The following is a 27,744-nucleotide window of genomic DNA, read 5'->3' on the forward strand; positions in this document are numbered from 1 at the left end:
CCTTTAGTTCTTGGAATGGATCTAAGCTCAGTCAACCATTATTCAAAGAAGGTGTTACCAGCATAACCCAGCATGTTATGTTTTCTGTCTTGATGATTAGTCTTCATGTTCAACTTTCCAAAATTTAGAATCATCCGGTAAGTGAGAATTGGTTGAAGAATTGTCTAGCTCATGTTAGCCCATGGGCATGTCTATGTGGTATTATCTTATTGGCCTTAATTGACATGGTAAGGCACAGCCCACTGTGGGTAGCACATCCCCTAGCCATGTGGCCCTGAACTGTATAATAATGAGAAAACAGCTGAGCACATCAAGCAATTAACCATCAATCAATCAATCAATCAATCAATCAATCGATCTATGATCCATGAGTTTAATCGCTCTGCTCTTAACTGTGGATGTGACTAAGACCTTGATTTCCCTCATGAAATAACCTAGAATTATGAGCATTTCTCTCTTAAGTTGGTTTTGGCTAGGGCATTTTATTATAGCAACAGAAATGATTAGAACACCACCCTTAACTAATTATTTTTCCTGACCTTAATCTGTTATTTTCATTCAAGACACTAGTCATTTATATTTTTAAACTTGACATTTTTTTGCTATTAACTTACTTACACCATTGTGTTTACTCTCATCTATTGACTACAGTGTGAGACTATGGACTCCATTACTCTTAGTTTCGACTCTATATGCCCAGTTCTTAGCAGAGTTATAGAATCATAGAAAGTACCAGAAGCTATCTGGACATGTGTATTTTATAGAATCATGCTCTGAAGGGCTGAATAAAAATTTTAAAATGCTAAATAAAAGTGAACGTTGCTTTCTATGTGTCTCCATGTAGGTTCATGCATGTGAGTCCAGACATCTGCTGAAGTCCAAGGGGCCAGATCCCCTGGAGCTGCAGTTACAGGTCCTGTAAGCTTCCAGACATAGGAACTGAACTTCAGTCTTCTGCCAGAGTAGCTGTGCTCCTCACTGGTGAGCCAGCTCTCCAGCCCCAATGAATGCCGTTTTAATGACACGGAGCCTTCTCTTCTGAAGAAAATTCACAGAGAAGCTACAGGTTAAGTAGACGTGCCCTTTCTGATGGAAGTAGGAATATCAGGAGCAGAGCCATGTTAAGTCAACAGATGTGTTGGGGACATCTGCAGGAGTCTCAGCCTGTCTGTCTATGCAGCGGATATATGAAGTGCAAGACCACAGACTGGCTTGCCCAGTGATGCAGTCCTTCGGTGGCAACTGGAAGTTTGAAAACAGTGGGCAGGGTAGGACTTCTGTATCTCTGATGCTTACGATGGAACGAAACCTTAGCAGGACAGTCACAGAATATACCCAGGTGACAGGATTTAGGTATGTTTTTATTCCCAAATGTCATCAACCCCAAATTCCCAATCAAAATATCCCCAGGGTTACCAAGGAAACTCTCACTCTACCTTAAACAGACCAAACAAACAAACAAACAAACAAAAAGCATATTTCAGTAGGTTTGACTGGAGTTTTCACTAAAGGAATAAAACAAAATAATCTCATTTTAATACGCCCTACTTTGGAGTGCTGCACATGTGTTTAGAGATGAGATGCCATTGCGGTAGATCTTCTGATGTGGACGGCCGACCATAAGTTAGACAGATGTTCTTTACTAGGGGAGATGTGCACTCGGGCAAGTGAACATTTCTGAGTAGAATTCATGCATAAAATATGCACATTTTCCTTGGATTTTGATTTTGTCAATTGATGCTTTCCTGTACACTCCCTCCTTCAACACTCACCTCACCCCCACTCTTCCAGAATGAAGGGCTTCTTTTCTTGAAAAAAAAAGTCTTTTCTTTCACCCTTTTCTTTGTTTATTTTGTAAAAATTAAGGTAGCATCTTTGTGACATGGCCCGAGGAACAATTTTAAAAGCGCAAAATAAAACCACCATCAGGCTGCCTGATTAAGCAATAGTTCCTTGGATCATAAAATTCTTTTGAGAAAAAAAAATGCCATGGTATTTTTATTGAGTTTATAATCTGAAAGGCATTTAAAATTCCAAAGAGAACAACAACAAAAAAAAAGAATAAAAAAGAAACGCACATGTGTTGTTGCTGAAAAAGAGAGAGAGGGAGAGAAAGAAAAAAGTAACGAAGTTGTGCACTGGGCAGGATTGGTCCTGGGAGGTACCAGGAAGCAGATGGAGTCTGTGTTTATCATTTTCCATGCTTTGTTTGGAGGCTCTGCTCCATCTCTCCTCTCCCCATCGCCAGCTGTCATGTGGCAGCATCCTCAGAGGACGCTGTGCTGCTGTGTGCACTTGGACCATTTTCCTTCACTCCGGGTTCAAGCTATGTGTTTTAAAAGTCCTTGCTGAAGTGTAAGTATGAGGTACTCATATGCACATGCACACACACACACACACATACACACACGTATACACACACACACACACGTATACACACACATAATTATATAATAGATGAGTGTGTGTGCACACATGCTGGAGATAAAACCCACCTTTGCATGCTAGACGCATGCTTTACCCCTAAGTTACATACCTGGCCATGAAAAGCATCCATTTATCAAGAATTATGCAGAATCACAATTTCTTGGCACTGGCCACTTTGCTTCTTTTACAGGTAGAGCCCTAATCCTCATGGAAAAACCAATTCCCTAAACATAATAAAACCTATCAAGAATCCCAGGAAGGTAACACTTAGAACCCAAACTGACTATTTTAGTGAGGTTTAGGGATGCTTGGATCACAGAATAAAGGAATTGCTGTCAGCTCTGGCATCTGCTGCAGTATTGTGAGTCTGATTTCTTTTTCCTGGTGAAAGGAGGAAATATAACATATACAGAACCTTATGAGGATTCTGTGAGGGGAGGCGAGTAAGTTCACGGTTGCTTATTCTCAGGGAGGCATTAGGCATGTGTGCTGGGTTGAGATGTCAGGGCAGAAATAGGCAATTTACCACGGTGGTAAAACTGGACGGGACAGTCTTCACCTGCCAAGGCTCAAACAATGATGGTTTTGCTTTATCCACACTTTCTTTAATTAGTTAGTTAATTTGTGTATGTAAGTGTGTGTTGCAAACATGCATGCACACCAGGTGCATGCCTGGCACATGCAGAGGTCACAAGAGAACATGGAACTCCCTAGGACTGGAGTTACAGAAGATGATTGTTAGCTTCCATGGGGGCGCTGGGAACCACGCACAGCTTCTCTGCAAAGACAGCCGAGCTATTAACTGCCGAGCCATCCCTCCAGCCCCTTTATGCTCATTCTTTAGATGCCTGTTGAAATATGCTGGTGCAGTCCCCTGTTATTTGGGGAGAATGCATGTTAAATCATATTACATCAATTATATTATAATTGTTTTCATTGTTGCGAAAGGATCCGCAGTGGAAGATACCTGCGAGCAATGAGAGAGCCAGTTACAGCTTCAAATGTGGTATCTATTTTGCTCCTCAAGACAGCTCCTTCATCTCTGTAAGGCAAAATCGGCTGAGCTGACCAGGGCAGGGGCCACACCACCAATATGACACTGATTTGGACATCAGATGCCAGTGAAGAGACACAGCGAAAACGCCTAACAGTCACCAAACAACTTGATAAATCACTGCTGTGTTACCACCCTTCCTGCCTGGTGAGTTCACCCAGGGCTAGTTCCTCAGTCTCTGCGGAGGCCTCGTGTGCAAATACAGAAGCCCAGAAGAATGCTGAGGACATGAAGGACAGGAATGTGCTGCTCAAGAATTATCTTCCGAGGAGAAGACGTCCACAGCCCAAAGTGAACACTGATTCTTTACAAGGCTGAAGATTGCCAGGCATGGAGGAGACGGAATCTTGTTCTTTAGTGGAACCACAAGGACTCTTCTACCAAGGAATGAACAAACTCTAATGTCAGAAAGACTTAGAGAAGTAGAAATAGAGTAACTCTCTATGCCTAAAAGTATCAGGCCAGAGGTAACAATAAAACTTTAATCTAACAACCACCCTGAAGACGGCACTGCCCGTGGAACAGTGTCACACATTCCTGAGAGTTTAGACAGAGAAACTGCTCTCACTTATCTACAGCTCACATTTGCCTGGAGGTGAAAACTTTTGTTCACTGACGTTTTAAATTTCCTTTGTAATTCAGGAGCGGGTATTGGCACTGAACCATGCTTACAAAGAATCTTCATCTGGGGGCTAGGGTGCTATCCTAGAAGAATATGGGATTCACGATAAAAGAAGCAGAATATTTACACAAATGAAGTCTGAGACAGCAGAAGAGTTTCCTCAGCAAAAGCCTTAGGACAGAAGTTCAACAGTTTATGAAAAGGTGACTTCCCCCTTTGCATCTGAGGAGGACTCACGGTCTGGCTTTATCACCCAGTCAAGACTCAGTTCAACATCTCCAGTTACCACGCACACATAAAAGAAGGTCAAATTGTGCATGCCAGCGCCTGGGCCCATGCCTGACTCCTGTGTGTGCCTCTGTGTGTGTGTGTGTGTGTGTGTGTGTGTGTGTCTGTGTGTGTGCCTGTGTGTGTACACATAGGTGTGCATGTGTTTTTGGTGTATTTGTGTGTGTGCATGTGTGTATGGTGCATGTGCATGTGTGTGTGCACATGGGTATGCGTGTGTGTGATGTATATGTGTGTGTAAACATGTGCACATATGTGTGCATGTGTGTGTAGTGCATGTGTGTGTGTGTTTACTTATAGGTAGCACGAGTTAAGTGAACCAGCAGTACTTACTGGAGGGCCCATCTGACCTGGTCTCCCCACCGGCCCTGCTGTTCCTGGTAAGCCCATCTCTCCTTTTTCTCCGTCCTCTCCAGGAAGTCCGCCTCCTCCTGGAGCTCCCTGGAACCCAAGGAAAGATGTTCGTTTACTCTTAAAAATGTAGTGAAATAAATATGTCATGTACGAAGTATATTTTTATTTGACACACAAAAGTAATTAAGCCTGATATTTTAAATATTCTACTTAAAATTATGGTTTAGGGCTAGGACATAGCTCAGTTGCTAGTATGATAGTGTATACGATGCCTTGGGGTTGACCTGTGGCACTGAATAAAATCCGTAACCCCAGAATTTAAGAGGTAGATGCAGGAGGGCCCAAAGTTTCAGTCATTCTCGGGATATATTGTTAGTTTAAGACTAGCCTAGGATACAAAACATCATCTCAAAAATACATACATGCATACATACATACATGCATACATACATACATACATACATACATACAGTTTACCTTTAATCCATCTTTTCCTTGGAGACCTTCTTCTCCAGGAGCTCCTGCTTCTCCCTATTTTATTTTGTAGCAGACAAAGTCAGATTAAGACTTTGGTCATCTCATTGATCTTGCTTTGCAGTTTGCACCTAGTAGGTGTAGGAAGTAGCTAGTTTCTCCTTTAACATGATCTGTAAAGAGGACTTGGCAGTGTAACAAACATGATTGAAGGTTCCTGGAGGAGCTCCCGCAATGCCTAAGATCGTCGCAGTTGCAAATTCAGATGCAGTGTGCTTCTAGAACACTAATGCATATTAGTGTAGATAATTAAAGGTAACACATTCATCTGGAGAGTGGAAATTAATCTAGCTAGACCGTGCCTCTGAGACCAGGGAATGTAAACACTGCCATGGTAAGAAACGCAGCTCCTTGCTATAGTGAACTTACGTGGGTTAATGCAACCAAACTCACTCGTGAGCCTTTACTAGACTTCCAGTTTCTGGACTTTCTCTCTTCAGAGAGGCGAGGACTATGGCCAAGGCACACCCACAAGCTGCCTTTTAGATACAGAACTTGCAAAAGCAGAGACCATAGCTTATGAAGCCATTAAGGCAGTGTTGCTCTCTTTGTAATTAAGTTAAAGTGGGTTAACTAGTACTAATTAACAGACCCCATCACTCTCATTTATGATCCTTGTCTTAAGGTGATTTCTAATCCCCAGCCCATAAAAGGAAAACACAAAACAACAAACCAGATGCAAAAAAAAATCTTCATACTTTATCCTCTTAGTGAAAAATTATCTTGTACATTGTTATTTTAGGGGGAAAAAAAGGCTAATTTACCGTGGCTTAAAGCCGGTCTATCTCATTACAACTTTTCTGGTCTATCAAGTTATAACTATTCATAAACTCTTCCTTGCTTCTCATCAGCTTCAGAGGGTCCTGGGATGGTTTTTAGACACAGATTACATTTCAAGCTCTCATCTGTCCGTTAGGTTAGACGATGCCCTGAATGTTGATCATTTATTTGTATCCCTCATGCATCGCCCAGTAATAACCACGTGGCCGTGAGTTTTTGGCAAAGCTCCTTAGAGCACACCTGGTTTTGAGAAAAGCCACTTAGCATTCCAAATGCCTAACTTAGAATGTAAACGGGGTTCAGTGTGTAGTTTGTAAGGTCAGGAAACATTTCACAGTGCGTTTGAAAGGCTCATTACACTACTTTTGGGTGCGATCAGGGTGGTTACGGTTTGAGCGCGGGTCAGTGCGTTGAGCTTGGTACTGTAGGTACTCACTCGCGGCCCTGGCTCCCCAGTGGCTCCCTCGCCGCCGGTTGGTCCAACATCTCCCTGAAGAGACAACGGGAAGGCTAAGCTTTCCTTCACTCAAGCTGCTCTTCTGACCACAGAGTGCAGATCATAAGAGCCAGCATCGTAAGCACGTTCTGCTCTCCTGACAATCAGCCTTTATCAGCCTTCAAGATGGCGTTTGTCACCGGGCATGGTGGCTCACACCTTTACTCCCAGCACTTGGACATGGTGGCTCTCTTTGAGCTTCAGGCCAGCCTGCTCTACATAGTGAGTTCCAGCACAGCCCAGGCTCCACAGTGAGACACGGTCTCCACCTTGCCCCACCTCCAGGGTTGGTCAATCTGGGGCAAGTATGGGTGTTAAGTTAGAGATACCCCTCCCGCTTACACTTTAGAAAGGTTGGTTACCTTAGCACCTGGTTCACCTTGCAGGCCAGAGTCGCCCTCAGTGCCCGGAGGTCCCTAAAAGAGGATGATTTGACGAGTTACGAGGGCTGTACCAACCCGGAAGAAGGTAGTTTGAGCTTCAGCTCAAAGGTGAGTCTGTATGCAGAAGAGGGTTTGAGCTGCCGCCACAAAAACTTTAATGCATAAGACACATACATTCTAGGATTCCTTAATCGTCGAATATCAGAAACAGCTTTGCTTGAAACAAGAACAATTAAGACTATTTTCCCCCAAACTTTCATCATTGAGACCCTAGACGATATGGAATAATCTACTTCCTGCGGCCTCCAGTTTCCCACTTAAGAATCTTTCTCTTTATCCATCACGTCCCTTCGTCCTGTGCCCCCATCGAAACCAACTTCCTTAGGATCAATGAATTTTTTTTCATACTTTTAAAATAAAACACACCAAATAAATGAAGGATAAAGTTGTCACACCAGAACGTCGATGTACTGAACTATTTTTCTGGTCTGTTTTCACGGTGAGTCTAGTGTTGCTGGGAGATTTATTTTGTCCTTGAAAACACACTTTCTTGCACTCTTTGGCTCTTCCAAGGTCCCAGGCTCCAGCAGCTGCTGCTGTATTCCTTCCGTCTCCCAGAAGCGTAAGTGGAGCTTCGTTGTGTTTTGTTTGTGTCTCCTGTGTGCTGTGTACCCCTTCCCAGTCTTTATTCGCTCCATTCTTCCATTCCTTTTATTAACTCTTGTTAACTCCTTGAGAACTTTGTATATGTGCCATCAAATCATTGCCATCTCTCCCAAATCTCCCCTGATTCATGTCCCCTGCCTGTCCAATTTTGTGTCATTTAGTAAAAGAATCCTTCAAGACCAATTAGTTCAGCCCAGATATTTTTGAATATGTGGTCTTCTACAGGTGAGCGGTCAACTAATCAACGGCTATCATCTTCCAGGAAATTCTCACTTTCTCTCTGCAGCTAACAACTTCCAACAGCTCTACCGCTGGGAGTGGAGCTGGGTGCTTTCTTTAACCCCCAACTTCTCCTCTACTTTGCTTTAAATTTCCTTTCAGAAATTCTGCAATATTTTTAATGCATAGATGAGACTCCTTTTATAATCATTAAAGATTAAAATAATGATTGCATAATTTAATAGTGTTTTAGATGGTAGGGGTTCAGTTTTTCTTTTTTATAAACCACTGCAATCCACATTTACTGTTTTTCAAAATAAAATGAAGACAAGAAGTGCACACACAATGGACAAGATGGGCAGATAATAAAACTCTGCTCCCACCATAAGAGGAAACCAGACTTTTGTGTTTGGATTCCTTGGTGTTTATTTCTATAACTGAGAATGTGGAGGCCAAGTACCTGGGTCTGGATCTAGATTGATATTGATACGATCTAGTGCTCTTTGGTAGTTTCATGCCTCAGTTTCTTCCTCTGTAAAATGAGGGAGATAACTATACCTGCCTCAAGAAACTGTGCTGACCTATAGAAGCAGCAGAACATGCAAATGCTTCTAGTGGACCAAGCACGCCTCAGCGGTCAAGTGTCATCACAGTGGGGGACCTCGGTCACTCTGCCACAGCAAGAGGCCCATCTCATCTGTTATTTGCTAATGGTGCTCTCTTTTCTGCTGCCCTCCAACCACTGTGAAGCCTCTGTATTTTCCTCAGATCTCCAAGGGCCTTTCACATTCTTATCACCACAGACTCTTATCTACTCTCTTAAAAATTCAAGGTGTGAGGTGTGATTTCAGTGTGGCTTCTTCAGGCTTGGGGTGTGGCACAGTACTGGTGGTCATAAGTGCTACCTTTTGGTCAGACCTTAGTGTGTTGAGCATCATGAGACCTTTTCTGCTCACGAAAATGGAAGAACAGGAAAATAATGGGCTTTGTAGATAGAAAAAGAAGAACAGGGGTGCACAGAGTTTGCACATGAGATGGTTATGGGCTACCTAGGTGGAGAGACACATCAAAGGCCATCAAGATGTCAACAGGTGCTTAAAGAAGAGAGGTATGAGTTACAGCTTTTATGGTGACATTAGTATCCAGTCAGCAAAGCAGAAGAGGTGGAAGGGTGGTTTCACATGAATCTGGGAAAGGATATAGAGATAGAGATAGTAGACAGACAGACAGACAGACAGACAGGTAGGTAGATGCCAGGGAAGTGGGGGAATGTATGTTTTTACTACTAAAGTCAGAGATAGAAATGAAGTGGTTGAATTTCATAATTATAACAGACGTGGTTTATTATTCCAAATGGTAGAGTAAATAGAGCGATGTCAGAATTCCCCATTCTCTAAAGGATGTCACCTCTTAGAGCAAAGAGCTATCAAGTCAGCTGTCACCAGTGAAGGGAAATCTTCATTCACATCTTGTTCCATTGTTTCAGTGAACTGATTCTTAGAGGAGAACTTTGTGTGTGTGTGTGAAATTACCTCCACACATTGATTGATTAGTTCTTCCTTTTATGTAATTTCAGGTTTTATTTTCAAAACATAAAAGAAAATGCTATAAAATCGTTCCTCTGGACATTAACTATTCAATTCACCTTGTTTTATAAAACACATTGATGCAAAATTTTGAATGAATCACAAAATGTTACCTCCACACCCATCTCTCCAGGAAGTCCAGCATCACCAGGCAGTCCTCTCGGCCCCTATATGCAAATAAATTGAAAATATTAGAATCAAAGTTTACTCTTCTAATGAACAGCATGTCTCAACTTCGTTTTAATTAATAGTATCTGACTGGCCTGTTATTTTGCTCTTTGTATAAAGAAAATTTTAACTTTGGTTGATTCATCTGTGTTGCTTCATGAATGACGCTAAACTAGGCTTGTACTCAAAATAGCTATAGAGCAAAGGGTACTGTGACAGTTTTATTCCCCAATTCACTCATCCATTTACCAAACATTTATCAAAGACCTAATGATTACCAAATATTGCACTGTTCTAGATAGTTTTAGCTGTGGGTGTATTTGTGGAAGGCTTGATCATTAGTTGATGTGGGAGAGCTCGGACCACTGTGGGCGACACCATTCCCTAGGCAGGTGGTCCAAAGGTTTATAAGAAAGCAGGCTGAGCGTAAAGCTGCAATGGAGATGGCAAACAGCATGCCTCCATGGTTTCTGCTTCCAGGTCCTGCCCTGACTTCCCTCAGTGATAGACTGCAGTCTATAAGCTGAAATGTACCCTTTCTTCCCTATGATGATTTTGGTCAGAATACCCTACCACAGTTACAGAATGGAACTAGAACATGTGCTAACGGTTTTCACAATGTGCCTTATTTAATATGCATGACAGTCATATATCTTCTTAAGAACCCTGGCAAAGACATGACAAACAAAATATTTTAAAGGAAAAAATATGTATTTTCCCCCTCCGTTTCTATAGTCTTGCCTTTCCCAGAATGCTTTAGTGTACAGCTTTTCAGTTTGGCTTCCCTCATTCAGCATCATGCACTTGTGGTTCGTCTATAAATATTTTAATTTGATGGCTCTTTACTATTTTTGTTTGCCAAATAATATTATGTTGCATGAATGTAAGGAACTATATCCACTTTTATGGCTTTAAGGTTATTTTCTCATAAGGTTTTTCTTCACAAGTCTTAGGGATTTCTCTCCTATTCCAAGTTTGTTGAGGGTCTGTATTTTATTTTTTAGCATGAGTGGATATAGGAATTTGTTGAATAATTTTTCTGGATGTATTTATGACACTGTATTTTTTTCTTTAGACTATTAAGTTGATGGATTACATAGATTTTTGAATGTTAAACTTCCCTGCATACCTGGAGTAAATCCTACTTGGTTATGATGTACAAGCAATGGTGTTGGATTGATCTAATATTCCGCTGGGGATTTTGTACTCATGTTCCCGAGTGAGATTGGTCTGTGCTTTCCTATTCCTGTAACATATGTGTCTGGTTTTGACCCTGAGGTAATTCTGGCCTCTTGGAGTGAGTTAGGAAGAAGCTCCCCATCTCAAGCTATACAGAATTCCTGCCATGTGCTTGCTAAATGTTTGGTAGACTTGGTCAAGGAGATCACCAGGGCTGCGCTTTCTGCTTTGTGAAGTTATTGATTATTAAGTTAAATGGTTAACCCACATAGACATATGCAAATGATCCGTCTTTAAGTGAGCTCTGTTAAAATAATCTTTTAAGTAGCTGGCTAATGACTAAGTTACAGAGTTTGTGGACATAGGAGCTATTCATCCTTTTAATGTATGTGCGACCAGCAGAGATGGCTTCTCTCTAATTTCTGATATAAGTAGTTTGTGTTTTCTTACTAGTCTCTTGATTACTTTGCCCAAAGATTGAGAAATTTTATCTGCTTTTGCGTTAGTTGATATTTTGAATTAGTTTTTGGCTTTTATATCTACTATGCACTTTATCATGCTTACTCTATATTCAATCTTCTCTCCTTTCTAAGTGGAAGTTTAGACTATTTGAAACCATTTTTTTCTTTCTAATATTTCTTTTTAAAATAAGAAGAACAATTCTTTAACTTCTATTTTACACGCACTGGTGTTTTGCCTGTACGCATGTCTCTGTGAGGATATTGGATTTCCTGGGTCTGGAGCTGCAGACAGTCGTGAGCTGCATTGTGGACCTTGGGAGTTAACTCAGGTCCTCTGGAAGGGCAAGGGACCTGCTCCATCTCTCCTGCCCCTTTAAAATTTATGTTGGAAATTTCCTTTGAATTCACAATTTTTCAGGCGGTACTTCTACTATAATTTAGCCACGATATTGATTTTTTCTCCTGAGTCCTAGCACTATGTTGTCGTGCGTGTGCATGTGTGTACATGTGTACATTTGCGTGTGTTATAGGTATATGTGCAGCACAGTGTAGAGGCTAGAGAACAATTAGAAGTTGGTTCTCTCCTTCCATTCTGGGCTCCAGGGACTGAACTAAGGTCTTTAATCTGGTGCCCCTCTACCTGCTAGGCCATGTTGCCAGCAGGAAGTTTCATTATTATCAGTATATTATTATAGAAGTGTGTTTTTCAATATCTTGAAATTTTGAGGATTTTTTTTTTTACCGTGTTTCTAGTTTTGGTTTTTAACTTAATTCTGCTATGGTCTATAAGCAGACATTATATTATGTTTATTATTATGTTTATTATCTGAAATTGGTTAAGATGCACATTTTAGCCTGTATTATGGTTTATCTTGCCACATGTTTTATGCATGTTCCAAAAGGATGTGCATTCTGTTACTGAATGACGGTTTGGTTTATCTCCAGGCATGTATTAGAAATGTACTTTATGTGAAATGTCCCAGTTCCTGGGCATTTGCATGGCATTTGCAATAGTCCTTGTCCCACACTCGCTCACCACCATGGGATTAAGCAAAGCCTACAGAGAACAAGAGAGGATCTGAACAACCCGACGAGGTCACACTGTTAATGGGCACTAAACTTTCCTTGGAGGGTCAGCTAGTACTCGGGGGTTTGTGAGTCACGTGGTCTTTGTCTTGGCTGCCCCACATTGCCATGGTCACGGCTTGAATGAGTCTCACAATGTGGCTGTTTTAGGGACACTCGATCTGTAAAACAGTGGCGGGATCGCCAGCTATAGCCTGCCTCTTACATTCATTCCTGCATACTGAGGTAAGTCTGAAACTTCCAATTTATGTGTTTGCGTCCCCTCATTTATTTTAGCCCTTATGTTTGGTGTTCCTGTTCTTTTCTACCAACATTGAAAATGGTAAAACTTAGCTTCAGCCTTCAACGACTACAAAAGTCTTTGGAGAAGGTCACTGTGTGGGATCAAGACCCAACAGAACAGAGAGTGAAATGCAAATGCTGAAGAAGGACAGCAAGGAACCAAACAGAAGGTCTCCGAGCAGTGGAGCAGGAATGCAAATCTCCAGACAAGCCAGGTTCCTTCGGCCCATGCTGGTGTTCCTCCAGCTTTAACCACCAGCACCACCAGCGGTACCCAGACATCTCTGTGACCGTCTGCCTCTCTTTACAGTGACATTGAGTTGGAAGCTCCCAGGTCTCCTTTGCTCTTTGTTTCTGACTTCCTCAGACTATTCTGTCTACAGAGCCCATCCTTCAAGCTCACGGTCTTTGGCGTATTATCCTATTCCGTAGAATAAAAGGAACACCCACTGAGAGTGAGCTTGACTCTCATTATACTTTTATATTTGTTTACTTATTGTAGTGTGTGTGTGTGTGTGTGTGTGTGTGTGTGTGTGTGTGTGTGGCTTGTCACAAAGCACAGATGGAGGTCAGACAGTAACACACAGGAGTGATTTCTCCTCCCTCTCCTTCTACTATGAATTTCCCCGGGATCAGACTGAGGTGGCCAGGTTTAGCAAGCTAGGCACTTAGCCATCTTGCTGATCCTATTATGTCTTTTGAAAGACATTTTCTTCTCTCTCATCTCTGCTGTCTCCAGGCAACGATGTCCACATGTTTGTGAGTGTTTGCTCACATGTATATACATGAACCAGATGTCTATCTGGTGCCCACTGAAGCCAGAAGAGGGCATGAGATGCCCTGCAGCGGGAGTTACAGGTGGTTGCAGACCACCACACGGTTTCTGGTTTCTGGGAAGAAAACGTGGGTCTTCTTCAAGAACAGCAAGTGCTCTTAGCTTCTGAGCCAGCTCCAGCCCAAGTCTCATACTTATCACTTTAGTGCGTTCCTCTGGTCTGAATCCACTAGACAATGTAATATTTCTCAAGGGCACCTCATAGGCCTTACTCAGCGTGTAATCACCAGTTCTCCAGCCCAGGCTTTCAATTGTCTTCCTGCTCCAATAAGCGATATTCAATGCAAGAACCAGACACTCGGGCATGATGCTCGCAAACTGGCTCGGTCTCTCCCACTGCTCTTTAAAATACCTTTAGAATCTTTCTCTCCCTTCTTTCTTGTCTGCTTATCAGACTTTTGGCTGCATCTTACTTGGATCTTGGTTCTCAACTCCTCCATCTATGCTGTTCGATAATATTTCTAAGACAATAATCTGATCACTGTTCCCTCCCCCTACTCCATAAGATAAATGTACAAATCCTTTGGGATGGGGGCCATAGAGCCGTGTGTGTGTGGTCAGTATGTTCCTTTCTGTTCCTGTGTTGTACCTGCTTTCTGTCCAACTGTCATAGCCATGTTGCCTGTCCTCTAGTTCTGGAACAAATTCTCCTCATTTTGGCTCAAACAACTAGAACTTTCCTGTCAGACCACATTGTTCTGCTCATGGAAGCTTTCTTGACAGCTTATTTATCATAGATCCTCTAAGTCTGAATTCCTACATAGTCTCCTCTATCTGTTCTGTACTCCTGGATTTAATCAAATACAGAAAAGAGAAGAAAGAAAAAAATCTTTGAAAACGTCTACATGAAACGTGTACCTGCACGTTTTTCTCCTCAACGGTGTTCCTTAAACAGTATACTATAGCCATTATTTACATGGGTTTCTATTTTATTAAGCATTATAGATAGCCCAGAGATGATTAAAGTACCCAGGAGAAATGAATAGGTGATGAGAGGGCACTATTCCATTTTATACAAGGGTTTTGAGCACCCATAGACTGCCACTGAGCGCTGAACTGCTCCCCCAGGGGGACTGAGTTCTGACTGACTTTTCTGGATTTCTCAGTTCATAATCATCTATTTTTATGTGTAATTACTTAGTCAGTAACTCATTCTATCACTAGACTGGAAACTTCATGCTTGCCATTAACCGCTGAGAGCAGATTCTGAGCGAGTAATTGTTGACTGAATCCGATTCAATGGTTACCATTTAATAGCAATGCTTGCCCTAATCGTGGAGAAAAATGTTTGGAATTTTGGCTCTACAAAGCTTGCAGTTCTGATTACATTATTGTTGAAATTCAAAATACATTTCATCTTTGTGCTTATTTTACCAATTTCATTCATTTCTCTGATTGAAGCATTAGTTCGAAGATATGACACGAAATCTATTAATCCATCATAAATTGGTTTATATGTCATTTGCCAGTTCTGTGACCTGGGACCTTCACATTGACATTTTAAGCACTATTAAGTCATTTTACTAAGAAGTGTTTTCTTGTATCAATATAAAGTATTAAGTCTTATTTAAATCCTGAGATTTTTGTCTCCACTGTGACCATGGCTCGACGGACACACTTATCTAATAAAATCCCATTGGTCTTCATGCCCGTTCCACAGTCCAGTGTTACTTACTGTGTCCATGACAGCTTTGGGTACCTGAATCTTTGTTTATTCAGTTTAACCAACGCACATTGAGCCAATGGAGTTTGCTGGGCATTGTCCCAGGAAAAGAGAACGCAAAGGTAAAGAAATGGTCTCTGGCTCGTGGGGTTTTCTGAGAATTAACTAAGCTGTGCAAAGCTGCACTGTACTATTTCAGGTCAAATAAACTTCAGTGAGAAGCAGGTTGAGGCACACAACAGAAAGCAAACCAGAGGCTTGCAAAGTTCACGCCACACCTTAGATGGGTATCGGGCAAGGCTTACACGCATGGGGAGCCCTATTGTTCCATGAGCTTATGCCATAGGTTAAGTGTGAACCTTTTACTGTTCGGTAAACTTTTCCGCTTGTTACCAGCTGACTTAATTACTCAAAGGCCATCTGCAAACCTTGTGTCAACTGGCGATGATATCAACCCGGTGGCTGAAAAGATTGTATTGTGTTACGGATCTCAGAAGCACATTACGGCATCTGACATCTGACACGGCTACCCTAAAGAATGATCTCACTGGCAGTAAGGGTTAAGCTGCGAGGAAGGAATGCGCCTTGAGTTCTCCCTTTGCACAGCGCACTTTCCACTGAAGCTCCAGAACTGAATCACAGCTATGGAATCGTGGCACATGTCCTTTGCACTGTTGACATAACAGCTTTTCTATCATACGTACATGTTTAAGCCAATCAGATACAAAGCCTGGCTTCACTACATGGCTCTCATTAGAGCCGCTGACTGTGTGTGGCAATGTACTAATTATAAGAACGGCAGGCCACCCGGAAAGAGCATTTCTGAGTGTCACTAAAAGTTTTCTTTTTTTAAAAACAGAAATATGGCCCTTTTAACAGCCACAGAGAAGAGCACCAAATTTGAATACATGGAACCACAAAAACAACAAAACTATAATAACACACATGCACACACACATACACATACACATGTGCACGCATTCACACATGTGCATGCATTGACACACGCACACATGCATGCACACACACATGCATGCACACACACAGATGCACACATACACACATGTATTTATGAATGTCAGTCTGTCTGTATGCATGCCTGTTTGTTTGTAGGTATCCTGCAGAACTGATGCAGTAAACACCCATTCTGTAGACTTTGTCTTGCTATATAGGGTCAGTACTGTCCAAAGCAAGCCACCTTCAGCACTGCAGACACAGTCACAGAAAGTAAACGGACCTCACAGGAAAGCCACAATTAGAAGGACACAAAGAAACTTACTGGTTCTCCAGCAGGCCCCATGTCTCCTGAGCTGCCGGGGAGTCCTTGTAAGCCCTTGACAAACAAATGAGAGATTTGTAGAAAAGCAGCACATCCAGAAACGTTTTAGCTAGTTTACATACCTGCCTTTGCTTGTGGGCCTTTTCTACATGTTTCTCGTTTTTTCTTTTTGTACATAAAATTTACCATGAGCACTATTAAGAATGTAATCCTTTAGCATTAAATAGATCCACAATGTTTATCAACCATGGGCACCACCTATCTCCAGAACCTTTTCATCTTCCCAGTTGAAACCCTGACAATAATTTTCTTATTCCTGCTGCCATTTTCCATGTAACTACGTCTGTCTGCATGAATTTGACTGTCTAGGTAATTGTCGTAAGTGAGATCGTAGGCTACCCGTTCTCTTGTGTGTCTGCCTTATTTACTGGGTAGAATGTCAGCAGGGTTCTTCCTTGTAGCCTGTGTCAAAGAAGCCTTTCAAAGCTGGGAGAATATTCCCATGGATGGGTAAACAACATTTTGTTCATTCATCTGTCAGAGTTCACAGGTTACTCTAGCATTCAGCTATTGTCAACATTCTACTGTGAGCATGGGTGTGCCATATCTGAGTCATGGGTTTCCATTACTTTGGGCATATGTTAGACATGGAATTGATGGGGTATATTTTGGTTCTACATAAGCAGAAACAAAACTGTCCTTTTTCTGTTTTAAAAGTACATTCATTTCCGAATTGTGGTTAAGCTCTGCTCTGAAAATCCCAGGTTCTTCATTCACTCCAGGCTCCTAAATCAATAGACAGGATCAATACGGAGGCCTTGCTCTGCCTGCTGTGCTAACCGAAGTGAGTGATGGAAGTGAAGGCCTTTGAGTGGTGTCTGCTCAGTTTGCTCTGTCAGGCATGTTTGGACACAGAACCAACTTAGTATTTCCATCAACGCTGTGGATTCTGCACAGAGGTCATTTTGCAAAGCAAGGACTCAATTTCCATGTTCTCAATTTTTATTGGGGATTAAGAGAAAAAAGCACAAATTGGCCTAAAGTAGAAATTCTGCTTAAGGCTTTTCAGATGTTATTAATGATATTAATGATATATGACTCCGTGGCAGAGCTGACTGCTTCATGGCTTCAACTCAGGAATTATGGGAACAAATGACCACAAGAATAACAAAGGCCGTTGTGGTTATTTATAGCCATGAAAGATTCATTTTTCCTCTTTTTGTCATCATCATCATCATCATCATCATCACATCATCACCATCACCATCATCATCATCATCGTGTGTGTGTGTGTGTGTGTGTGTGTGTGTGTGCGCACTCACGTGCATGTGTAACTTGAATATGCAGGTACTTGTGGAGACTAGTAGAGGGCATCTGATCCCTCTGAGCTGAATCACAGAAAGTCGTGAGCCTCCTTGTGTGGGTGCCTGTAGTCGAACTCGGATCCTCTGGAAGGGCAGGATGTGTGCTCAGAACCCCTGACCCATCTCTTCCATTCCCCCCACTCAGATCTTCATTTTTAAATGTAGATAAGCGGATGCTCAAAAAGGTTAATTAATTTATCCAAAGTTGAAACATAAAAATAGGTGGAAGAACCAGTGTTGTCTGACCAACGACGTCTAACTCAAGACAAGACATGCATCACTCTACACAGGGGATAATGACAGAAATATAGGAAGATTTTCCCCTGAAGGCCCTTCTCTCACAATGGCCTCTTTATGGTGCTGAATGACACCTAGGGTTTTATATGGACTGAAAATTGCCTTCAGGATTAAAGGTGAAGAAATATTTTACAATTCAAAGGATAATTGACCATTAGCAGACTCTCCTAAAAGGACTTAGAAGATGTGTTATAGACTTCTGGGAAATGATGGTGTTTGGCCATTCAAACCCTCAAGAAGGAATGAAGATCACTAGAAATGGCTAACGAGAAGATGGATAGAGAGCCAATCTCCACACACCAGGCTCAAAGCACACAACTAACTTATATCAAAGCAAATGGAATCCTATTAATATTCAGACAAAAGCTTTGCTTACAATGAAGTTTCGTAATGCATGTGGATATAATATGTAAAGTAACCACGGCATAAAGACAGCATGTCAATAAATTGTCCCATGGGCTGTACATTTTTACATACATACTCTGCAACATAAATGCTCCCTTGCTGGCATTTTATGGAAAAAGTTTACTGATCCTGACCTAGAATAACTATTTAAGTCAATAATGAGGAGTGCAAATCAAACGCCAACAGGTAACTTAAAATATAATTTATAGACAGAAGGCCCTGTCTATAAAACAACAAAGCAAAGCATAAAATTGTGGACCTAAGTCCAGTCATGGGAATTAGAGTAAACAGAAATGGACCAAATACTCTAATTAAAAGTTAGAGATTATCAAACCAAATACAAGATCCAATTGGGATATGTTCAAGTTAAGTAACAGGATCAGCTGGGCGTAAAGAAAATTGGTGAGAAGAAGACAGCAGGCAAACTGCAAGCCTGGGACGGCTAGCAAGATGGATGCTCACAATAAACGAAGCCATTTCCAAGACAGTGCTACTCGGAGAAAACATAGTCAAAATTAAGCAAAGTTATAATAGGATGTCGAGTTATGTGAAGGAACATTAGAAAGAATTAAAGGGCGAAAGAGAGACAAACCGGATCAGAGAGATCGATACACACCTGGCATCCACTGGAAGGATGCTCTCATCAAAAACTTGACAGTGTATGAAATGTTATAGTTTTCATGGTTAGAAAATCAAATACAGCCTCCCAGGCTCCGTGACTCCACAAAGCCATTGGATTGTGGTCTCTCTGATTTTGACTTTTGGATCAGATCTACAGGTGGATGGGAAGAGTGTCGGTCCATAGACAAGAACACTTCCTGGTTGTCAGGATTATCCAAGTACCGTGTGTATTGTTCGATTCACTTAATACTTGCTTTGGTAGCTCTGACAGTCTGGGCTCTTGGGGTTAAAATAGATCAGGGATAGAGCAATCACTCAGGCCCTGGGTCAATCTCTACGGAAAAAGAGAAAAAGGAGGAGGAGGGGAAAGGGAGGGAGAAGGAATAAGAGTGTGTGTGAGTGTGTGAATATGTGTGTGAGTGTGTGTGGGGGGGATTTAGAGAAGGTGGATGATTTCACAGATGTTATTAACTCTTCATTTCAAGGGGGAATAGAATATGCTGTGGATAGCTAGCCTACCAGAGCAAGGTTGGGCTGTTTTTCCGGAGCATGCAAGAGAAGCTGTCCGATCTCTACCTAGTATGCCTTTGTGCTGCAGACCTTTGTGACACCTTCTAAAGGACTAGGGGCTGTAAGGTTACTCTGGAAGATAATGGGAATCTTTGGGGTTATTTGGTTTTCCCAGAGAAATGTTCCCTGCCTCCCTAAAATTTCATTTCACTTAAGGGGGAGTCAAAGCGGCAAAGATCTCAAAAGCCTCAGCAGTTATCTCGAGCTCCTCACTTCCTGTCCCAGCTGTGACATCTTTTAAGGCAGCTGTGCCCTTCCAGAGCCCACAGGACTTGCGTGCTCTAAGGCAGTTGCAAAGTGATCCTGGTCCCTCTCATGGGATCAAGGAGATTCCCCATTTGTCTAAGCAGAAAATGAAGATAAAATTCTAAGAGAGGTCAGAAGTACACATAATGAGTGATTCTATTTCTGTGAGCCTCATTTAAAAAAAAAAAAAATTAAAGGAATAGAGTTGAGCTCAGCCTTGCCTGCAATACGGCCGTGGTCAGAATCTGCAGAAGCCTGGCTAACCCTGACTAGTGACCGAAACGCGATGATTACGAAGACACACAGGCGTTCTCTGAGAACGCCTTCGGTTAACGCACCAGGCTAAACACACCTCTTTTTTCAGGACAGTCATTTACTTTCTTTCAGATCTCTGGCAGTTTAGATCTGACTGCTCTCAAATACATTGCTATAAGGAAAGACAACAGGCAGGGGGCAGCAGATTTCAAACAGGAACGAGCAAACACTGTCATAGGTGACAACCACCACCAGCCGAAACCCCCACGCCCTGGCCTTTTCTGACTCCTCAGCTGTAATCCATTGAATTCATCGAATTTTTCAAATTATTTAGATTTAAGCCAAACGATATATTTATATGGCAAACCAAAGTGTCGCTAACATCATGATTCAGAATGAAAACAATTAAAAATACTTATATGTGTAAGCTGAGTGGTCATTTGTGTAATTATCATACGTGAACGTTTGTATATGCACCTTGTCAATATTTCTCTACTCTTTCATGGTGACGGCCACAGAAATTCTTGATGCTCAGAGGAAAATACAATTCTGGTAAGATGCTAGATGATAGGAAAACGTCTAGCATTATAAAACACTGACGACTCTTACAGCACTATAACAAGAGAGCAAGATGCATGTGACTCTGCACCGCAAAAGACAAAACAGCGCCTGAGGTGAGTTAGGAGGAAGTGACGACAGAGGTTCTGGAAGCTTCTTGTACGATTTTTGTCACATCTTACTACAGTTACACATTACACATCATTTCATTTCGAAAGGAGTTCTAGAGAAACATTAATCATGATGAGAGTGGGGTTACAACTGTCATATCAGCTCAATTATTAATAACAAGAACACATTAAAGACAAAAACTTACTGGTTTTCCTTGAACTCCCCTCTTCCCAGGGCTTCCAGTCTTACCCTACACATGAGAGAAAAACGCTCAGGTCATACAGCCCTCCTCAGAAAGCACAAGGGAGAACATCAAAATGTCTGTGCTTAAGGAGACGTGGTTTGCTACTCACGGTACGACCAGGAAGCCCTCTTTTCCCTTGGTTTCCTTTTTCACCCTGACAAAAATATCAAGATCACATGGATTGGTCAGAATTTGACCCATGGTCTTAACGGTACTACACAGACAACAAGGTATCTAATACACAGCTGAATAGTAAAAAGAAAACAAGGCTGGCGTGTATTAAAGACTATGGGGTAGAAGGAAACACATCAATATTTAGATATATAGGACACAATGGCCCTGCCACATTTAACTGCACATGAAATGGAGAATCAGGAAGTACCTTGGCACCATGTCCACCTTGATCCCCTGCGAGGCCATCTGGTCCTCTGGGTCCCTATGGGTAGAAGGAAAATATCCCATTGTTCATTTGAAATGCTCCCCTTAAAAGCAGATAATAATCAAGTCCACGTTTTAAAGGATTTATGCCACAGAGTAAGTTTGATGAGTACAGAATTAGCTCTCACAGCTGCTGAGGTGTTTCTAACATGAGTTGATTATTTTCTCATTATTTTTAATCAGTAGTCCTGTGGGATTTTATTCTTAAAATGACTCTAAGTTAACTTAAAAGAGCCTGGGTTGTTTGCCTAGGCGGTCTTCTTAAGTGTCATTATTTTGGAATCGTTCTCTCTCTGCATTTTTAGAACATGAATGCTCAGGGCACTGCACTTTCGATGTGCCCACTGGGCGCACTTACTGGGAGATGGCAGGGGCTCAGAACAGGTACAGAGGGACACTTGTGGGCAAATCTGCTCGGTATCCACTCAAGGATTACCTGCAGAGAAGAGCCAACTTCTTCTACTGAGATACGTCTTTCCAAAGCGTACATATCTCGAAGGGCTTTGTAACAGACTTCAATTCTAAACCCTCTGCATGGACACCTACTTTGGAAGAGAGATGACTATCGCTGTGTGGACATGTAATCGTGAGCTTCTTCAATATGGACCACAAGGTTATTTAATACTTAATCCATTGCTGTGATCTTACAGAAAGCGAAAAATAGTTCTAAGGAGAGGTGGTTGTGCAAAGGACCAAGAGGAGAAGTCCACATAGAGGCAGACCTGGTACATTTGTCCCAGGAATGGAGATGCCACTTGGATGTGTGAAGTCGGCCCCATGGATTCTGAGTAGAAGCAGACAGAGGGCCTGCGTGGAAAGAGTGGAGAGAGGAGACTTAGCCTGACCAGGCTATCGGCTGCATGTAGGGAAGTGCTAAGAAAGCAAGACTGGGATTCACATTTAAATACGTGGGTGACCGATAGGCAGCTGGTTTGTACACAGAGCAATTACACAATCTCGAGGCCCTGTCAGGGCTGAGGTGGAGGGGCCCCAGTGTTGGTTCCAGTGCCGAGGTCCAGAATTCCCTTATGGAAGCTGTTCGCTCTAGCAGGCCTCTCTGGACTGGATTCCTGACTTAAGTCTGCCTCCTGAGGGAAACCTACCACACTGCCAGGTTATGCCTCAAGCTCATTAGCTCACTCTTGTCTGGAGCACAGACAGTACCAGCCTTCCTTTGAACAGAGCTCTCAAGCCCTCACATGGCAACTTTGGCCTTATGGCCTTAATGTGACTACCTTCCCTCTCCCAGCTCAACACAGCCAGTTTTGACATTCCTAACACCATACAAAAAAGTCTGATTTTTCTGTTTCCGTAGCATGCTTTTACCCGGAACTGAGAGATCCAGGAGATACTTCCTTTTAAACAGTATGCAGAATTATGTGCCTACTGTAACACTGAATGTCTAATCCTCTTAGGCCTTGTCCTGAGCTTTATTTTGTCTTAGGAGTCACAGTGATCATTCACACAACTGCAGCCCCTCAAGGGACCAGCTTGCAGTGCTTATCACCATATGGGTGTCACTGTTAGAGAGAAACCCCTAAATTGTCGCATGTTTCTAACATAGTTATCCCTCTACCCCATCCCAGTCTTCAGGAGCATGGTCTTGTCCATCTCAGTCTTGGTCTCAATACCAAATTTGCCAGCTGCCTGCCCCTCTACACCAATGCTCTAAAGACAGAGTGTGGGCTTTCAAGGGAGCTTGTGATCAAGGACTTAGTTCCCGCCCCTGTGAGTAGGTGAGGCCTGCTCTGCTCATCTCATTCCTCCTGTGGGGCAGCTGGGCACAGAGGGAAATATTGGCAGGTGTCAAAGGGTCCTTTTATCAGCAACACTGCAAGTGTCAGCTGTGCATGTGAACGGCAGTGGCTCTGGTTGTGCCGACTCCTACCTGCCCGGCAGGCCTAGCCTCCATCATCCGGGATGGAGTGAATCTGTCAGCTTATATCGTCTGTACAAAGGAAAGGACTTTATGAACTGCGTGAAGGAGTTGTAGTATATCAAGTAACTGCTCTTTGCTTAGCTGTGCTCCAGCTCAACATGCAGCTAGAGAAAGGTTAGGATGAGAAATGTGTAAGTAGAAGGAGCATTTATATGATAAATTAATATATTTAGGACCACCTTTTAATACTCATCTTGTGGATCTTCGCAGTTAGGTAAATGGCATGAACATACAGTTGTCCCACTGCAAGTTAGCATAATCTTCATGATGCTCTTAGCTTTGCCTTGCTTTTTAGACATTGGTATTGTGTCCTGCTTTGATTTTCCGTCCCCTTGGTAGATTTTAGTATCCCATAGTATTTCCCAGTTTTAAGACCATAAGCCACAAAATGGGAAAGCCTACTGTGGTGTGAAAGCTGAGGGTAGTTGATATAGCATCTTCCGGGTTACTAGTTAAATGTCATATAAAGTGTAAGAAATTATGCTGTGTCGACATACAGTGGGTCGTCAGTAGGCAGAACCTCTCAGGAAGGGTCCTACCATTCATGCATTTGTATGACTAATGGAGAACAATATAAATCCTAGACCAAATAGGTTAAGTGAACAAGCCTCAGACCATTCTGCGTGGGCTCAGAATGTATGTACCTAAGAGTAGAGTCTCCCTTCAGGGCCCTGTCACACAAAGTAGTGGCAGGTGTGCCAGAGGATTGATCCCCTTAGCTTTTGTGATTGCACCAGAGGATGGACCCAAGACATTGAAGCCAGACACCTTTCCAACTTACCTCAAATAGGCCAGATTAATAGTGTGTGTGTGTGTTCGTGTGTGTTTGTGTGTGTTTGTGTGTGTTTGTGTGTGTGTGTTTGTGTGTGTGTGTGTTTGTGTTTGTGTGTGTGTGTTTGTGTTTGTGTGTGTGTGTGTGTGTTTGTGTGTGTGTTTGTGTGTGTGTTTGTGTGTGTGTTTGTATTTGTATGTGTGTTTGTATTTGTGTGTTTTGTGTGTTGTGTGTGTGTGTTTGTGTGTGTGTGTGTGTGTTTGTGTGTGTGTGTGTGTCCAGCCAATGCCTGTGGAGGCCACAAGAGAACACTGGACCTCCTGGAGCTGCAGTTACAGGCGGTTGTGAGCTACTCGACAAGGTCCTGGCAGCACAACTCTAGCTCTGACTGAGCAGCAAGTGTTCTTAACAAATAAGCCATCTTTCCATCCCCGTTCAGTTAGGTGTCTTTCTGTGTGGAGTCTACCATTAATAATATTCTGCTAGTGAAGAAAGACACCCTCCTCCCCTAACGAAGTTTCCCTTTGTAGAAATTTCTGAGGGACATGGTTTAAAATTGCACAGCTCTATTTGGAAAGAGTCAGGAAATCATATCTGGAACATGGTGGAAAGTCTTGTGGATGTGAGAGCTGAGGTCAGCGTGACACTTCAGGAGAGCTATTTGTGGTCACAGCGAAGTTAGAACACTGCACAGCGAATGAACTTGCAATGGGATTTACGAGATCATTCAAGTGGTCCGGCCTGTACCATGGTTAGGGACGTGGATTTGCTTGAGAGTCACTTAGACCTAAATGATTTAACTAACAAAAGGTTGGGATAAGTTTTTGTTTTGATCCACCTGCCACAGGCTGTCCGGCTTCCTCACTGTGACTCATGCTGGACTGAATAAACATGTCTGACCTCACCAAGACCCGAGCCCCGGCCAGCGACAAGCAGCAAACGACTCTCAGAGTCCAGATCCCTTCTCTCTCAGTTTTAAACTTATTTATGCTAAAATGGATCAACTATCACCGATGTTTGTAGATGGTCAATCTGAAAGCCAGGAAGGAAAACAGTTTTTCATAAAATAAATAATAATAAAGACAAAGGTCTCTCTTCAGTCCTCACACGAGACGTAAAATCAAAGCTGCTCTCCGACTGGGAGTCCACAGGACTCTTGCTCAACCTCACGACTGGGAAACCACAACGCTTTCATCTCTACTGGTCTGGTTTTTTGATTTTTAAAAGTCTTTGTTAGTTAGAGACCAGGCTTTAGAATTTTAAAAAGTCTCCAACAGCTCTAAAACTCAAGGCAAATGAAGGGCAGTGCATGAAGTGCTTCTCTCAAAGCCACCCGCTCAGATGAGGAGAAGTATGGCTTAATGTTCCGTGCGGCATCCGATAACCACTGGCTGGAGTAAGATCTATGGGCTTGAATACAGGGAGCGACATTGCTCTTTCGCTAAGGATCATAATCCTCGGGCCCCAGTTACATTTACTTGGTTATATCTGTGATACACGGTGGCTCCGAGGATTAAACAAGACATAAAGCATGTGTGACAGGCATGTAAGTGGTGATGCTTTTATAAGAAGTGTCCATGTTTAAGAGACAACTTGGTGGATAAACACTCTTCGCACATTTTTCTGCGCACATTAATAACTAGATAATGACTGAAACCCCTTTGATCTACAATTGATAAGCACTAGCTCATCTCATGTCTATTTATCTTATTTCTTACTGTTTTATTTTGTTATCATTTTTCATGGTCTATAAATATGTTTCAATAGGAATGTAATTTATTTAAAGATATTCACATTTATAATGTCCCTACAGGATGAAAAGAGAGACAGGGTATAAGGAAAAATATATGATATTGCAATATCAGTGAAAGTTAAAATGAGTGTGATTTTATACTTTATATTAATTATGCTTCTGTAAGCATTTTATAACATTTTATAAATATTAGTTATGTAACTATAGTACCTAGTTATACTAGTTGTATTATTAGTTATATTTCAATTGCTAAAGGTAGTTCATTTAACAAAATAAAAACAGCAAAAATCCAGCATGGAAGCATGATTCTAGACTGTGAAACATAACAATCGGAGGTGAGTTTTTGAGGTTAACATTCTTTTTTGTTACTTACTCTTTGTCCTTTAGGACCTGGGCTCCCGGGTGCGCCTCTTGCTCCAACAAGACCCTACATGTTGAAAATTTAAAAACTCAGATGTCAAATTCATAACACTGTTACTAGAATAGCATCTATACCTTTCTTATGTGACGTTTACTTTAATCGATGGAGTTTTAAAAATGAAATTTATTTTTCTCCCTACAAATACATCTTCATTAATCAATATCATGTGTTGTTTCCCTACAAATAAATTTTAATAAATCAATGCCATGTGTCCCTTCCCAGTGTTTGCTTTAAAAATATTTCACTCTTTGGATAAATGCCTTTTATGGGTGAAGTGAATTAATATTCACCAGACAAACAGTGTTCAGGAGGAATGCACAAAGGAAATGAGGAGGGAGAGATCCTTTTAAGCAGTTAAACCAGTCTAACATCCCTGCTCCATCAAAGAAGCAATGGCTATTACTGTTACAATTTCTTTGCTATTATTGAATATATCGGATATAAGCCCATGTATCAATTTTGTATATTTTCTGAACCCGTGAAAGTATCAGAAATATTTTAAATTAATGTATCAAAAATGAAAATTAGGTTGCTACTTTAAAGTCAAGTTTTATGATGTATTAGTCTCCTATAAAGAGTTACTAGAGTAACTTTGTAGCACAAAGTTATGGCTACATATGAATATGTACAGAAGGCAATTCTTGACCATAAGATCATTTAGTCAAACAACAAAGTAGGTCCCTCAAAAGGGCATGTTGTCTTCACAGGTTTACCATACCAGACATTAAACCTCTCCTGACAGCAGCCCTCAAATGCAGTCAGAAAGCAATTGGTCCCCCTATAACCTTGACAACACTCTATCACCAGTGGATACAGCTTGCCGGGTAGGTTGGTAATGTTCCATGCCAAGGCTAACCTTGGTTAAGACCTTTGATTCCTGTCACCATGGCTAATGCACACCTTCACACTATGAGAGCCAGCAGGGACTTTGAGATTGATGATCTGGGTCCTGCAGCCAAAGCGCATGGCGTCTTCAGGTCCCAGGTCTTTTCCTTTTTTGTCACTGTGAGTAATGACAGTGGCAAGGCCCTATGTTGTTTTGCTGCCTGTGGGGCTTCCCTGACCACACACGCATAACAAGGAATTCTGATCCCAGCACTGAGATTTTAATTTAACAACCCTTGTCTTTGGTTTGGTTATAAACTTTATATAGATAAAAACGGACCAAATTTTAGGGTCTCAAGTTAACTGATTCTTTTCCATGAGTGAAGAGATGGACAACTATGTTCTGGTCTCTTTTGTTTTAGAAGTCAACATTACATTTATGAATATACCAGGAAATCAGCTTCCTTTACAGAATGGGCGCTCCATGAGACATAATATAAACAATTTCTGTGAAGAGAAATTCTGCCCCGACACCACAGAGGCTGACCTTCTTCAAATTCATG

General features: G+C 41.9%; 1 protein-coding gene across 1 annotated transcript in view; it reads right to left on the bottom strand.

Moving 5' to 3' along the window:
• The window catches only part of Col24a1 (collagen type XXIV alpha 1 chain), a 255,521-nt gene that overhangs the window by 85,629 nt on the left and 142,148 nt on the right, over positions 1-27,744 (bottom strand). Inside the window, 10 exon segments of the mRNA XM_032897221.1 lie at positions 4,725-4,832; positions 5,223-5,276; positions 6,496-6,549; positions 6,918-6,971; positions 9,523-9,576; positions 16,363-16,416; positions 20,995-21,039; positions 21,143-21,187; positions 21,416-21,469; positions 26,309-26,362. Coding sequence (XP_032753112.1) covers positions 4,725-4,832; positions 5,223-5,276; positions 6,496-6,549; positions 6,918-6,971; positions 9,523-9,576; positions 16,363-16,416; positions 20,995-21,039; positions 21,143-21,187; positions 21,416-21,469; positions 26,309-26,362 — 576 coding nt within the window.

This window comes from Rattus rattus, chromosome 3, assembly GCF_011064425.1.
Source record: "Rattus rattus isolate New Zealand chromosome 3, Rrattus_CSIRO_v1, whole genome shotgun sequence".
Classification (NCBI taxonomy): Eukaryota; Metazoa; Chordata; class Mammalia; order Rodentia; family Muridae; genus Rattus; species Rattus rattus.